Below are 17,288 nucleotides of genomic sequence, written 5' to 3'. Positions count from 1 at the left end.
TACCAACTGGAATACAGACCAACACACACAAAACTACATTTCTAAACAGATTTTCTTTACTCCTTTTTTTCACCCTCTTGCTCTTGGCCTCCCTTCATGTATGAAGCACTGGAGACAACTGGAGCCCTCTAGTCAGAAAAGAGTTGATTTTTTTAAAAATGAACTGGCATGGATTCGAGCCTGCAATCTTCACTCTGGAAAATCTAAACTGACTCCAGAATGCCTGAGGAGAGACTGCTCAGAATTTTATTTAAAGACAGAAAAATAACTGTTCTTCTCTCTTTAGGGGAGAAAAAAAAAGACAATAAACCCCCCCTATAATGCGAATACTTTATTATCAATGAGTGACTGGTATTAGCTTTTTGTCTGGTATTAATAATATTTCAAAAAACCATACATCAAAATTAGGGCTTTCTCCTATTTTTGCTGTATAATTTTTTTAAATCTGTATTGTAAGAATTATATAAGCCAAAGTGCATTTTCCTTTTTTTGTCCATATACACATTGCACCATACATAAATAATTACATTGTAAAAATGACTCCATAATTACAAGTATAATATATATTTTCATATAATATATAAAACTTTATATTAAATCTAGGTAGATGATATTTGGGATAGTCTGTGTTTCTCGCTCTCTCTCTCTCTTTTTTTCCCCTTTCAGCAGAGGCTGATTGTTATCTATTGTTGCTGAGTAATATCTCCAACCAACAAGGACATGACGTGATGAACTGTCTCGAGTAACATGGCCCCCATCCTTTAGCAAAGCTTATCCGAACGCTGTTTGGGTCGTAGGGCCCATCTGCATAATCCAGATCCGTGGCGTGCTGTAAGAGGCAAGACTTCTCGTAATCAAATACCTTTATCGAATAGCCAGGCATTACTTTGCGTACTATTAAAGTCCTACAATTGGGAATGTCCAGTGTTGGGGAGTTGACAAAGATAGGATGCTCGCTGCGATTGTAGGCCCACACACCATCCGGTTCTTTGCTAAGTAAAATCCCATAGCCGATTTTACTTCGAGTCCTTCTAACAGTCTCACTCCTATTTTCCAGGTTTAGCTGTCCGAGGCAGAAGCCATTTCCTTGAGGTAGGTCATAAAATATACTGACAGACTGTTCATACACTGTGTAGAGGCGTCCCACACGAGTCCGATGTTCCCAGTAGGCAACGTTACACCAGTGGCTCTGCTTAATGGCATCAGGCGACATACTGGCATCTGTAGGGGAAAAAAAGCAAAGACACATTCAAGGCTGCTGCTATAGCATTGACCTATTTCAAGCCATACACGAATAAATAACCCATTTAATCATTACTATCGCTTGAAAATGACACAAGGAAAGAAACCCCGAGCTAAGTCAATCCCACAGCAGCCCCTCTGTGCCTAGATCAGGGCCATCTGAACGGTCTAAGCTGTGGGCCATTCCTGCAACTTGTCAGGATCCCGCAGATCCCACATATTACACTTTAACGTTTGTATTGTGATAGCACCTAAAGGCCACAAGCAAACTTACTGTGATAGGTGCTATACAGACATATAAACAACGGTCTGTGCCCCAAAGAATTTACAGTCCAAAAGACAAGACCTCGCAGGAGGATGATACAAGCCAAGAAGACCAGACTGGGTGGTGGGTTGGGAGAAACAAAATGAAAATGTAACAGGACGTGCAAACTCTTAGCTGGTTAGTAGCACTGATTACAGCTTAGGGGGCTAAACATGCAACGTTGAGTCAGGTGAGTCATATTAACTCATATGAGTAGTGACATTAATAGCCCCTTAAATTTTTTGGAGCAAGGGGAAAACTAGCCGACAGTAGAGATCTTCCTCTTTAACATATGGGTAGGGGTCAAGGAAACTACAAGTCTCAGGATGCAGTGCTCTGTCCTGGGACACCGGAGCCTGGGATCTGTAGCCTTCACAGTTTGCTTTTCAATATTAAAGGTGAGGACGGTCGCAGGTCCTACAGCTCTCGTGACTCAAGTGCATGGTTTCTGACTTTAGTATCACACAGATCTGACAGCCAACTGCACCTTCCTTCAAGTACCAACAGAACCACAGCAAGTTCCTTCATGTTACACCTGATGTCGGGGGGCGGGAAGGGGGAGTTTTTTTGTCAGACTATCAGGGAATAAACTCCCATATTAACTTAAACATTAATATTCTCCTTTGACAATCTAGGAGACTAAAGGACACAAAATATCTGTGAAATTTCTTCCCACTCACTTTTGAAAACAGAAGTTTCTTCAGCCAGGCCTTCACTTTCATAGTCAACTGAACATTTAAACCAATGTACCTTGATTTTCAAAGGCAAACTCTTATTGACATGTAATGCATGGATATACCTATGAAATGTTATTACCTGTCAAGGTAAAGCAAGGGTCGGCAACCTTTCAGAAGTGGTGTGCCGAGTCTTCATTTATTCAGTCTAGTTTAAGGTTTCGCGTGCCAGTCATACATTTTAATGTTTTTATAATGTCTCTTTCTATAAGTCTATAATATATAACTAATCTATTGTTGTATATAAAGTAAATACAGTTTTTTTAAATGTTTAAGAAGCTTAATTTAAAATGCAGAGTCCCCAGACCAGTGGCCAGGACCCGGGCAGTCTAAGTGCCACTGAAAATCAGCTCTCGTGCTGCCTTCAGCACGCGTGCCATAGGTTGCCTATCCCTGAGGTAAAGGATTAGTATATTCTGGAAGCTTTCTTCTGGCTAACAATCTTTGACAAAGGCTCTGGTGTCACTCTAGTGAGAACAAGAAATGTGAGGCACCCTTTCATGCTAAGGGTATAATATTTTCCATAAAACTATACAATATTTGTATATAACATTGAATTACTCATCTTCCTGACCAACAGGAAGGCCTCTTCCTTCTCTGAGCCACGTTCAATGAAGAATGGAAGTATTGGGACAGCTGGAGGCGCCTTTAAAGTTCAGGCTTATCACTATTTACAGTGCCTCTAGAAACTGCACAGGAATTCACATCTCTAAAAGGGGCCCTAAAAGGTGAAACAGGCTCTTTCCAAACACGTAATCCTGATGCTTACAGGCTATTTTCCAAAAATCCACTCTGTGATTTCAAGGATGACCGTATAATAAACAGAGATTCTTCATCCATAGTCTCCATTCTATTTGAGTCAGCTGCATTTCAATCAGCTTTAGCTTAGATCTTCCAGCTACTACTGATATACAGCATACGTGCTCCACATCAGAGTTTTCTCAGCATTCAAAATACTAATGAAGTGCACAGATTAAACCCATCAGAGGAGTGAGCTATGCATACTTTCCTTAACCTATATGAAACTCTTTTTTTTACGGAGGTTAACTTTGCAGTAAGATTTTTCTGCTTCAGATTGTTTAGTCCTAAATGGTTTACTTTATCAGCAAAACTATGTTTAGCTACAAGTGCCATGCTTAAATAAATAAGCAAACAAAAAATTAAAGAAAACAATTACTTCATTTGTTACTGCATGTGGGGACTGGTCTTTTCATAACCAATCTAACTTGGCCACTTCTGTATAAAATACGCCTAACATTCTTGTTCTGGGCAAGGGTCCCAGAGCTATAAACCCGGCAAGGAGCTCAGCCTTGTTCTATACCCTGCATTAAGCTCCCTGACAATATATCACAAGACCGTGGCCTGTTGACCTCTCTGCCTTCATGCCATCAAGTCTGATTAACTCACACACAGGGTGATGCCATTATTTTGCTTCAGAGACTCTATTAAGGCACCGGATTTAAAGCACAGGCCTACAGCCCAATTTCTTTTCATTCTCAAATTACCCTGGAGTGGAATGGGCTTTCCTTCCCATTAACAGTCTTTGAATTAAGCTGCTTTGTTAGAGTTTATCTTGAGTTGTAACTTTACAACTTTAATAGGGGGAAGCGGGAAGGAGGAGAAAAATGGTAGGTAAATGGGCTTTTCCACCTCTAAACATAGAGAAGCCTGGCAAAAATCTGGCTGCAAGCACGACTGCTGCAAGACAAAGATGGGGAATGCCCCTTTATGTGGACGCTCATGAGCTGTCACACACACCAACCTGAACGGAAGTATGAAAACGGCTCTCCCCATCCCTCATACATCTGTATATAGAATCTCCAGGACCCAACACACTCATGCATCCATGTGAATGGCTGCCAAGCAGAAGCTTCAACCCTGTTTCTACAGAGTCCCCACCCGGAGGTTTGAAGGCATTTTCATTGTGGGGAACGAGACATGCTAGATGATTCCCTGCTGCTTAAGGTGGCTTATACAAAGGAGCAAACCAGTGCTCAGCGACTACCAAAAATTCAAGGCAACATCCTGGCCCCACTGAAGCAAAGGGCAAAACTCTGTTGACTTCAATGTGGCATGGATTTCACCCTCAGAGTCCTCCAGCTTTTGAAACCTGTTTTCCAACTTCCTCCATAAAAGGCTAGGCAGGCCTAAAAGCATCTTTTGGCTCCACAACTGCTCTGGTTGTAAACAGGATTTCTCAGAAGCTGCACCCTCAGCAGCTCTAACACTTAAACAAAAAAATTCGTCCAAGTGCCTTTGATAAGCAAGCTACTAAAATTTTGGATGAAAGACAAGGTAGTATCCTGGGGCTGAATTTACTCCTACATTACACAGGCAATGTACTTCAGCTAAGATTCTTCTTCTCAGGATCTTAGAAACAGAAGATGCACAAGGCCTATTAGTTAATCCAGCTCCCATGACTGTTCTCAACAGTACATTTTCTACTTTAGTTTGTACAGCCCCTAGCAATGGAGTTCCCCCCTACCCCAGGGAGATATTCAGCCTTAATTTCTCCCTTCTTACTTTTGCCCTGTTACTCCAAGTGATATTCCTTGTACTACCCTAAATATTTTCTATTTATCTTGTTACTACCTGCACTATTCCGTGAATCATTTCTGTGACCTGGTCTGTATCCCTAACAATTTCAGTTAGGGGTGTGATTCTCTACTCAAGTAGTTAAACTGGCACATCCCTCAGTGTGGACACAGTTATACTGGTATGAAGATGCCTTATACCAATACAGTATATTACCCTTCCCTGGCATCCACATTAGGGGGGCTGGGCTGCTTTAACGATACTGTTAAAGCTTTACGGTTTGTGTGTGCAGACAAGCCCTTCACCAATTTATACAGATGTAGCTCTTTTAGTCTTTTCCTAACGACCTTTGTTTCGAAGATTTATTTGATTCTATCAGTGAAGCTTGGTGAATCTGCAAGGAAACAGAAGTCCTCAGCTCCACTGTGTACTACGGCCTGGCCAACAAAGGGAAAACAGAAAGGTTAATTCAAAAACCACTGCTGGTTATGTCTTACTCACAAGAACAAAAGAAAGTGGCAGCACATATCTTGATCTCCTAATCCCAGCTCTGTGGCTAAAAATCCAAAACAAGGAGACAAAGGAAGTTGCTGTAGAAAGCTCAAAGTTGGTGTGCATTAGCGAAAGCACTGTATTTCTATACATACTGAGTGCAGGAGAGCTCTTGCTTCCCTGACAGTGAGGGTAGGGATGGAGTTACATTTAGGCCAAGTGGGATGGTTGAGCAGTAAACACACACTGGATTCACTGCAGCTTCCCCGCTTTTCTCCACCCCAGTGCCCATCAGTAACACTCAGAATCTTTCAACCAGCGATGGGGGAAAGGGGGAGGGACAGGAGGGAAATACCGCCAATGGTAAGTTAATTTTGTTGGTATAGGGTATTATATATACAGAAAATAAGACATTCGTGAGTTTTGCAATAAATACACCCATTTCTCACTAACACATTCTCCATTCCTGAGCTACCCTTTGATATTTAGCTTCCTAACTCAGGAGCCCAAATTCCACCAAAATCGTCCTTTGTAACAAATGGCATACCAAGTCCAGCTCTGTTACATCAATGTACACCAGTCACCGTAGCTTTTCTGAAGTCAAAGGAGCCGGTCTGCTGTTTCTGATTGGGAAAGTCACTTCAGGGCCAATTCGTAAGGGTATTTCTACAGATAGGTACAGAAATACCTTTAAAAATCCGACCCTTTGTGCCTCCAACCCCCACTTGTGAAATGGGGATGTTAATACTTCCATGGGGTTCTGAGCCGGAGTTCACAAATATTTGCATGGCACTGGGTTACTATGGCGACGGACCCCTTAGAAGTGCTAATAAATAAAATAAATGAGAGCATGTGCTAGTACTGATTCAGTTTTTATTTTTTTAGATCCATAATTAGCACCAGGGGAGGTCAGGCTAGAAGTTAATGCAAGCCGCCATTCCTCGCAGGCTGGCCCATTCCTTGTTGAAACAATTAAAAGGGGAATGAGTATTAAAAGTGCTCTCCTATTTGTGCTGGAAATACCTTTTGTGCTTCCTGTTTGGAACGTCCACTGTCCAGCCTGAGAAAATGAGTGCCCAGGCTGAAGAAGAAGAGCCTTTCTGAATGGTGCCTGATCTCCGGCACAATATACAATGCTTCTGAATATGTACTATGGATTACGATGCCTTGAATTGTGTTCAAGCTAGCTGTGAATTAGGTCCCTAATAACGAATGTAATAAGCACTGAACAGCACAGCTCTGAAAACAGCACCCAAACACACTGAGCCTTCCTTTGGGTACCGCTTGACACAGGAGTCTTACAACAAACACTGAATTTCTAGCTTACATATTTTTATGGGCCCTATTACCAAGGTGTCTGAGCACCTCCCAATTTTTAATGCATTTATCCTCACAATACAAGTTGGAGAAATACTATTATCCTCCTTTCTTACAGCAGGGGTACTAGGCAGCAGAGAGGCTAAGCTCCCTGCCCAAACTCAGCCAGGAAATCTGTGGTAGGAGCTTAAACCCAGATCTCCCCATCTGTAGGCTACTCCATAACCGCTGACCCATCCCTTGGTGTGTGTCACCTCCCTTGTCAATCTTTCAAAAGCCATTTAATTTAGACAGGAATTTAGCAGCAATTGGATGGAAAATTTTGTCCAACTTTATGGCACCCCTACTTTAAAAACAAGTACATCACCTATCATTATGAAAAGGTTTCGATCCAGCAGTGGAATGAACGGAACTACTGTCACAATGAAAACGACAATATAAGTTTAAACGACTGCTTATCGATCTTTTTTCTTTTCACAATAAGAATCACTGTCAAAAGACAAACAGCTGCATGATGGAATAACTAGCCAGAGGTTAATGTTAAGGCTCCAGTTTTCAAATGGCATCAGGGAGTTCCATGCCCAAAACCCACAGAAACTGAGAGTTAATTGCTTAAGTTACTTAGGTGCCTTTGAAAATCTCAGCCTGAATCCAGAAAATCAGCAAATTATATAGTCTGGACTGAGAAAATGGGAGTCTTTTGTTCTAACATTGAAGTCATACCCATGTTTTTCATCTATACATCACAGATGATGTCTTTAAAACTGTATCCCCTGCCATTCTTCATATGCACACACCCAGAGACAAGAGAGAGGTTTATTCAGCTCTTGACTAGCTCCCAGGCAGTCACAAGGTTAGCCCTTCTCCATCTCCTAAACCCCAAACGGCATATCCCATTCTTGGACTACAATTTTTAAGTCCAGCGTTAGAAATTAATAGGCCTAGCTATAAAAGATCTGCCACTGCCTTCTGACACACTGAGCATTAGCATGGAGAGGCTGTGTCAAACTGAATACAGTTAATTGTCAAACCTTTGGGCGGAAGTTAAAGTTCCTGTTCAACTAAGAAAATTATTCTAGGGAAGTAACATCCAGCACAATCACATAACTTAGCCCCTTTGGCTCGACACATCACACTGACCTACATAAACAAAAGCACCCTTACAACCTGTTTGCTTTGGGCTCCAAAGCAAAAAATGAATCCCAACTCCGGCAAATTTCCCTTCCATCTTCCTACAGGGCTGGAAACAGCTCAGTGAGTCACTATATCATAAAGAGCCCTTCCAAGTTCTCCAGACTGTTCACTGAATTTGTAAACACTGAAGATTTTTTTTCTTTAACCCTTTGACCAAAAGCCTTTATCTCCTTTACCATCTCGAAAGAACCTACAGCCCACGCCTTATGGGGGAGTTAAATGATCAGCATGCTTACTCTGGAAGAGTAATGACTTCATCCACAGTTCCGTGATGAACACGTATCCAAGCACATTAATAAATACCGTCAACTGGACTTGGCTCTTCCCAAAACATGCCATGATCACTTGCCAGGCACTAGTCATGAGAACATGCAGTTTTAGGAGAGTGAGTAAGGGAAGAAGATTCAAAGTGAATTTTGACTCATAAAAAGATCTGTTCAGATCCAAATACGACATAGCAAGTTCTTCAACCTCACAAATCTCTAATCAGAATGACGAACAGTAATTGTAAGACTTAGGGAACTGGTTAAAAGAAGTTTCTGAACCTCTTCGCAGTATTACTGCAGTATTTGCAAAACTGCATTAATATAGTCAGTGATATTAACATAAATCTGTACTGACTGACGTCTCATCCAATCAAGGATTTCCAAAACACTATCAGCCAAATCAAATTCTGTCTTTGGTTATGTCTGTACAACCCACTGAATTCAAGGAGTTTGGAATGAGTATAACCAACCTGGCCTTACATTGCAATTTCCCTCTGTCTATTGCCATTCAGTGAGAATACTATTTTGTTCCAGGTTTGCATGCCCATTTTCTTCTTTATAAAATACTAAAACTAACAGTTATATATTTCTATTGAAATGCTTAAACTTTACGAGGAGAGCAGAGGATGACTAACAGACAGAACTACAGTAGAAAGAACAGAAAGCAGGTATTGAGCAGCTGAATTTCATTTGTAATTAAATCTTCCATGGTGTACAGTGTAAACAAATATCATTTGCTGTACAGAAAAACTGTATCTTTTTGCTAGCTTTCTAGATCATCTTTCCCCTAGAATATCATGTATCTGAGATGCCCAATGTACCTGATCCCCTCCCCACATCAACTGTTAAGTTTTGTTGTCCCACATTAAGTCTTAGTCATACCAATACACTGAGCTACAGTAAAGTTTGTGGCTTTTCATCTGTAAGGTCTGGAGCCTGGTAGCAATTACAGAGTTCTGCATCTGTTTAACCTCATAACCTCTGCAAAGCCCTGTTTGCCCATTAGGTAAGTAGTTTTTGTTATTATATTTTTCAGAAATTACCACTTAACCCTAAATTTCCCTACAAACTAAAGAAGGGAACTTCAAAATTTGATTTTGCATTGAGTTAAAAGCAAAATTCTTTAGACAAGCCAGCATTAGACATTTTTAATAGGTATTTTCCACTCTTTACTGCAAATCGCTCTGCCTTCTGTCCAATAAAACCAACGACGAAGGAATGCAGCATACGCTCTACATCAATTTCCAGCTCTAATAGCAGGCTGTTAGTGTCCCCGATAGTATGCACACTTTCCAAGAATATGCAATAATTTGATAGGAATTCCTCTTCCCTGTCTGGAGTAGTGTAAACAAGGGACTTCTTTTTTAACCTGGATGTTCCTAATTAATCATTACATCACCATTGATGAAGGCAGGAGATTAGATGCCTTTATTAAAAGAACTTCCAGACAAGACTTGAGAATCAATTACCCCCAAACGGGTGTGTACACACACATCCATCCACACACCCACTCAATATCTCTAATCCAAAACAACCAGCCAACACACTTCATCTCTTTTTCCCTCATTTCAGTTCTTTTCAAGGATATCCAAAAAGGAGGGAGGTAAGCAATGAAAAAGTATGTGAAAGATCTCCTCTGTTTAGAGCAGAGACGGATGTTAGTTTTAGTTAACTGTGTTTGGACGGACAAGGCAGCTAAAAGTCTCCCCAGCAATCTCATTTTCTTTGGGGGTGAGTGGCCTAATAATGGCTTTTAAAAGCCATGCAATAGCTGAAAAGGAAACTCGTCTACGGCCCAAAGGCAAATAAAACACACTGAAAGGAGACAGTAAAAAGGTTCATATGAAAAGGCTGTGCCTCCGGAAAGCTTTCTAAAGGGTCTCTTTATGTGGCCGGTACACAGCCTCACTTTCTGCAGTATCCCCTGCTAAACAAAGTGGCTGCCTGTGTAGAGGTGGATTGGTTTTCATTCTTTTATCTCCCAGCGTATTCAAACAAATCCTGAAAAGATGAACTCATCTGGCAACCCTGACATAAAGCAAGCACTTTAGCCAGCCTCTATTACAAGACAGCCTGCTCTGTGTCTTATCCACTGCCAAGTATTAGTTTCGCCTCCAGCCATTAGGCTCTACCACTCAGCAGACAGCAGGGGCAATGGACAGAAAGTCATATCCCCTGCAATTTAAGTAAACAGCCTATTCCCCACCCCCCCTTTTTTTTCGCATGTTACCCTTGCTGTGCTGACAAGAAGATCAGGAGGAATTTTTCGACAGAGCTATGCTTGTTCAAAAAGAGAAGTATGTTAGCCCTATACTGCCTGCCTCAATGGTGGTACAGGCCACATTTTTAACAACTACAACTTCTAACAGCCACATTTCGGCTGGCGTCAGAGCTATCTCAAGCCATCGAAGCCGGCTTTATCGATCAGATGTCTACACTGGAACTCTGGCTCTTGTTTACTTGTGGGCTTGTTCCTCAGCGTCACCACGTCCCCGTGTGAAGCTGTACCTCGCTGCAGACACATCCAAAAGGAAATTCTCTCTCTCTCTCTGTGGGGTCTCAAGGTAAAGAAAACATAACTTGAGGTTTTGATGATTTGTGAGCTGACACACATTAAATATAAGTAAAGTTCAAAGCACTTCACTAATAAAATGCTTCTCGCAAACAAAATGCGAACAAAAAATGTCCTTGCTGGCTGTTCCCTACTACCTTTAAAAGCACGATGGAATTGTCCATCAAATTTTACATATTTTTTTCCAGAAAACACACAAAAATCACTAGATGTTATGCAACACGCAGGGTTACAATATCTCTGCCTCACACTTTAATGTTTGAATTTAGGCCTCAATTTAGCGGTGTTTAACTATAAGCATATACTTTAAGTCAGGGATTGGCAACCTTTGGCAAGCAGCCCACCAGGCAAAGCTGCTGGTGGGCCGGGACGGTTTGTTTACCTGCAGCGTCTGCAGGTTCGCTGATCGCAGGTCCCACTGGCCGCGGTTTGCTGCTCCAGGCCAACGGGGGCTGCGGGAAGTGGCGCGGGCCGAGGGACGTGCTGGCCGCCCTTCCCACAGCCCCCATTGGCCTGGGATGGCGAACCACGGCCACTAGGAGCTGCAATTGGCCGAACCTGCAGACACTGCAGGTAAACAAACTGGCCTGGCCTGCCAGCGGCTTTCCCTGGCAGGCCGCGTGCCAAAGGTTGCTGATTCCTGCTTTAAGCCATCCCTATTCAGTAAAGCATGTGCTTAAGGTCCAAGTTGTTCTGTGCAGGGAAAACCTCTGCACCTGTGTGACAAATCAACGAGTCTCCACCAAAAGGACTAAAGCGGTTCTTCCATGCAGTGCACTTTGCAGGATTGGGGTTCTCAGTGTGTTAAATCTGGAAACTAAATTTAACCATTAGTATGTGAAATGGAGGGATTTTAATAGTACTTTACACACTAATCTGAATCCACCCTTAACTTTAGACTTACTTAATACTTAATATATTAATACTTAATGCTTCCATAATACAGATGCACGGTTGTGAATGAGGTCATGCAGCATGTGTGTTTTCAGAAAATTATCATCAAAGTTTGGTCACTATTCTGTTGTGATTTGGATTACAGTCAGCAGGCAATGGAGACTGGTTGTACTTTTGTTCTGAGATAGAATTTAATTAATAAAATGCTTTGAAGCTCATTACCAATCAAGGGCTATCATATTTTAATAGTCACAAATCAAGCTGTTTTATTTTCTACGCAGAGATTCCCAAGAGGGATGAGAACTGTAACCCCACTTTATTGCATTTTTACAGACTAACCCAAAGAGATGTTGTTTACATATGTTCTGAATGATACTTATTATGGGTTACCAAAAGAAAGGTGATGTAACAAAGTTACTGCATCACCCAAACTCTTTTAAGAAAAAGGGGTTTGAATACCTGGGTCTGTCTGTAAAAGAGTTGAGGTGCAATTTTATGAAGTGGCCAAATTATTTAGGAGTACAAGTCCCAGCAACTTTCAATAAAACCTGTGCTCCTAAGTCACTTCGGACTTTTGAAAAATCCCACCCCTGATCTGTAATAAAGAATGTCTAATGTGTTACTGGGCCATGTATCATTTCTGTAACCTTATTATGGAGTCATATCCTTCACTCACTCCATGGAGAAGCTTGCAGGAAGCAATCTTCCTTTTATTTTCAGTAATATAGAATCATAGACTTTAAGGTCAGAAGGGACCATTATGATCATCTAGTCTGACCTCCTGCACAATGCAGACCACAGAATCTCACCCATCCACTCCTGTATCAAACCTATGTCTGAGCCATTGAAGTCCTCAAATCATGGTTTAAAGACTTCAAGGTGCACAGAACCTTCCAGCAAATGACCCATGCCCAAGGCTGCAGAGGAAGATGAAAAAACTCCAAGGCTTCTGCCAATCTGCCCTGGAGGAAAATTCCTTTCCGACCCCAAATATGATGATCAGCTAAACCCTGAGCATGTGGGCAAGACTCATCAGCCAGACACCCAGGAAAGAATTCTTTTTTGCTTCAAAATAAACACTACATATTATAAGAAAGCACAGAACTGAGATAATTTTAGAAAAAAATGTTGTCTGTGAATAATTTCCTAAGCAAGGTCCAGCTAGAAAGTGAAGCAAAAAGAAAATGTCCATATTCCAAAAAAATCTTGTTACAGACCACGCGGGAGCCATCAGCGGCAATGAACCCTGTTAATGTTCTTTGAAACAAGTTCCAGGGTAGTGAAGAGGTTAAAACTTTCCACAGCAGAAATGGAATTTTTATAGCCCTACAAAATACAATTAATTGTCAATCTGCCCCAGCAATGCTCACAATCGTTTTTGTTAAGCCAATATACTTAACATACTTCAGCCTTACAAGTTTCAGCTGGAATGGATCACTAAAAAAGAAACAAACAACAAAAAACCTCCCCCCAACCACTACATTACATTAAGCTCCACCATAAGGAAGATTGTGTGGATTTTCTGCCTGTGGAGAAATTACATATGTGATCATGTATACTGAACAGAACATGATAATTCCAAATGCTCTCATTTCCACTGTTTTCTTACAAGCATTTATATCTTCTTTTCTGAGGTACAGAGATATCGATTTGTGACAGATGGCAGCATTTTTCAGTTAAAATGTCACTACTAAAATTGCTTATTTATAGAGGCCAATTCTTTGAGATAACTTTAGAGCCACTGGTTCCTGTTCTATGCATTCTCAAGAACCGTAACTGCCATTTTTCATTCAGTTCTAAGATTTAGGAAAATAAGCCACCAATCCTAGGGAAGGCAGGTGCTCTGCAAATGTGAGTTATCCCCTCACAGGAGAGCTCTGGAGCTCTTTCAGAGTCCAATATTTCGCCATTTTGTTGAGGAACTGAAAACCAAAAAGTTCCCCTCAATAAGTGCAATTTCTTTTATTGATTCTCTTCAATGTGTCACCAAAGTAAGTGTCTTTAGGACCGGAACACAGCATAAAAGAGCCTAGCGTCAGGATTCCGTTTTTAGTGTTTATCTCTTCCGCAGAAAAATCCAATGTAGGACAGAAAAAATATGAGATGTGAGGGTCCCCCTTGTTTGTTCCTATCGGGAGGAGCTAGGGGGTTCAGCACCCTGCACTCAAGGACAACCCAGGAGGATACTATTGAGGGAATGGGAGGCAGAGGGAAGCAGCAGATATCGTTTGAGGGGAGGAGCACTGGCTATGTGCAGCTCCCGGAAATGGAATCATGGCTATAGAGCCATAGGCTGTCTCCCTGAGAAAGAGACATAGAGCCCACTGCAAAATTCTGCCAAGGGAAAGCTAGAATTTGTGCAGAGGGAATTGAGCTGCATGTATCTGATTGGGGGCTACACCGCTGAGGAGAATTTCCCACAGGCCTCTGGATTGCATGGGCACTCCGGGCCCTGCTCTTTCGAAAAGAGGGCGACGGGAGGTGAGGATGTCCAGAGAACAGCATGAGGGCTTGTGGATACCTTCGCTCTTCCAGCAGTATCTTCTCTGGAAGAGGAAACTCTCATTGTGGAATACAACCCAGACTTCTCGTCTACACAAAGGACAAACTTGTACCATTTGCATACAGATACCCCCAGAGGGCACCACTCCTGCCATTCCTGCTCAGGGAAAGCTCCCAGTAACTGCGGAATCCATCCCTTAGGTTGGGCATTAGGAAAGTCAGTGTAGATTAGCACTGGAACAAGTTGCCTAGGCAGGCCGTGGAATCTCCATCACTGGAGGTTTTTAAGAACACGTTAGAGCAGAGGTGGCCAAACCATGGCTTGTGAGCCACATGCAGCTGTTTTACAGTTAAAGTGAGGCTCGCGGAGCCCCTCCTCACCCACCCCCCTCATTCTCCAGGACCTCTGCCTTGCAGCAGGGTGGTGGGGTAGGGGCTTTTGCCGAGACGGGAGGGAGGTCTCAGGGCTTCAGTCCTGTTGGCCGCACCTGCCGGGGCTCAGGGTTTCAGCAGGAGCGGGGCTGAAGCCCCGAGCCCTAGCAGGTGCCTCCCATGGGGCAGAAGCCCTGGCAGACATGCCCCAGCTCTCAAACTTCTGAAGATTGTTGTATGCGGCTCAGAGGGTCAGTAAGCTTGGCCACTCCTGGGTTAGAGAAACACCCGTCAGGGCTGGGCTGGTTATTACTGAGTCCTGCTTTGAGTGCAGGGGATGGGGCTAGAAGATCTCGCAAGGTCCCTTCCAGTCCTCCACTTCTATGATTATAATCAGTTAGGCAATTATTGCAAGAGTTAACTATAAGCCCAGACAAAAGTCTAACATGCCATATCATTCAAGCACTGAATACAATAGTTAGCCATGCAGTGGCTCAGCATTTGTGCTGAATGCTTTCCTACAGCACAATCAGTTCATGGCAATTCTTCCTCCATTAAATGTTTTAACCAGCTTCCTACTGACTTCTATCCCCTGCACCGCAGTGCTTGGAGCACTGAGAGCGCTTCTGAACACTGGCAGTTTCCTCATTTGCTAATTGCGACTGTGGAGACACTAGACTCATTGGCTCCAACGTAGGCCACCTTTGGAATGGCACCAGTCCTTTAGCAAACATGTAGAATAGGACTTTGTTGTTGGGAAATGGAAAGCAGAGCACTGGAAAGCGGTGGGCTCAACAGCCCTGAAGGCTACAGCCCTTTATTTATCCACAAGGAAAGTACAGCAAGAAGAGGCAGCCATGCCCTGCTGCAACCACAAGGGAGCTCATTGGCTGTCCACTGTGTCCAGTCATTCCTTGGTTCCCACCCGGAAATTGACAGCCACAGCAACAAATAGTGGCAGCCACGCTGTTGGTTTGAGCAAGGGGGAGACAAACAGCGAGGACTGTGATTTTTCTAAGGGGCCATAGGAAATACGCTCCCAGCTCCTGCTGATTTTCCATGGGAACTGGGCCTCCCAGGGATTTTGGCACCTCACTCCCCTGGTGCCTAAATACTTTAGATGACCTGGACCTGGGGTGTGTAACTTCCCCAGGACCCTGGAAAGTCCCAGCCTGGACCAAGACCAATAACTCACCATCTCATGAAAGCCTCTGAGAAACTGTCAGTCCAGGCTTTCCATCATGAATTGACCTGTTTATTTGAATGAGTGATTTTGCAGCCAAAGATTCCACTACAATTACCAACCCCGCAAGCCATGCGGTCATCTTATTTCTTTAAATAACTTCCCAATCAATAAAGGCCAGGTTCTGTCACACTTAGCTGTGCTGAGCAGTATTTTACTCTATCGCAGGACTTCTGACCTCCTTGAAGATAATTTAAAATACAACTTAGCTAAGACCCGATCCTACAGTAAGCAACATGCAGATGCAGGGGACCAATGACAATACCCACCATTAGCATACCAACAACTTTTTCTGCATAAAAGAAACCAATCCACAAAACCATCAGCTCCTGAAAAACATTCACACCTCTCAAATACAAATACATATGTTCCTATTGAGTTCTGGTCTGAAAACTCCAATTTAAATGACACTCTCAACTTGAATATTTTTTTTTAAACTGACTAATTTCAAGAAACTGGTTTCTGATACATCACTCCTTTGCCTTTTAAATAGTGTTTCCTGAATATTATACTTAAATAGCATATAAAGGATTTTTCCGCTCCCCTGTTGATATTTATGAGGGTCTCTTTGGCCAGAGAGAAAATGGCTATTCAGGAGAAACAATTAAAAAGCAAACAAACTGAAAACAATGTATTTATTTTTAGACTCATAGACTTTTAAGGCCAGAAGGGACCATCATGATCATCTAGTTCAATTAGTTTTCAATCTTTTTTCAATTGTGGACCCCTAAAAATTTTGAATGGAGGTGCTGACCCCTTTGGAAATCTTAAACATAGCCTGTGGACCCTCAGAGGTCTGTGGACCACAGGTTGAAAACCACTGATCTAGTCTGACCTGCTTCACATCGCAGGCCACAGAGCCTCACCCACCAACTCCTGTAACAGACCTCTAATCTCTGGCTGAGTTATTGATGTTCTCACATCATTTAAAGACTTCAAGTTACAGAGAATCCATCATTTACACTAGTTTAAACCAGCAAGCGACCCATTCCTCATGCTACAGAGGAAGGCAAAAAACAACAACAAACAAAACAAAAAAAAACCACCCTGCCAATCTGACCCAGGAAAAAATTCCTTCCCAGCCCCAAATATGGCACTCACTTGCACCCTGAGTATGTCACTGACCTTTATACTCAGGAGTTTGCAAGTAATACGTACAGTATTTTCCGGTACAAAGGTGATTTTTTTTCCAAGGTAACTTAGTCCCTTTAATCCCCATTTCTCATGATTAAAAGTTTCATAGGCACATCCACGACATTTGAGCACATCTGTGTGTTATGCTGTACATGTAACTGCTCCGTACATGGTATGTAAAGTTAACACAGTCATATAAACATGTCATAAAAAGGAACCCAAAATATAACCACCTACATTTGCTGCCAATTATGAAAGCAGCAGAGCTGTCATCAGCCCTGATTTGGTGGCGACTCTTTCAGGTTTTGGAAATCAGCCCTGGGCAGTTCCAATCCCAGCAATCATCCCAGATTCAGACCAGCATCAGGCGGCTGTACAGTAGTGAAACAGCAGCACCTCTCTGGCAGCTTTGACTCCTGTGATCAGCTGCCTTACTCTGCTCCCTGCCAGGAGCTTCTCAAATGGAGATCCAACCCCTTGCTACCAG

The 17,288-nt window shown here is 42.5% G+C and overlaps 1 protein-coding gene across 1 annotated transcript in view; it reads right to left on the bottom strand.

Annotated features, from left to right (window-relative positions):
* Positions 1-350: 350 nt before the first annotated feature.
* Positions 351-17,288, bottom strand: part of SMAD6 (SMAD family member 6) — a 77,550-nt gene continuing 60,612 nt past the window's right edge. Inside the window, exon 4 of the mRNA XM_050967576.1 lies at positions 351-1,221. Within this exon, the coding sequence (XP_050823533.1) occupies positions 680-1,221 (542 nt within the window). The 3' untranslated portion in view covers positions 351-679. The remainder of the gene's footprint in view (positions 1,222-17,288) is intronic.

The sequence above is a fragment of the Gopherus flavomarginatus genome, chromosome 9, assembly GCF_025201925.1.
Source record: "Gopherus flavomarginatus isolate rGopFla2 chromosome 9, rGopFla2.mat.asm, whole genome shotgun sequence".
In the NCBI taxonomy this organism is placed as follows: domain Eukaryota; kingdom Metazoa; phylum Chordata; order Testudines; family Testudinidae; genus Gopherus; species Gopherus flavomarginatus.
This window is presented reverse-complemented; position numbering and strand designations above follow the sequence as displayed.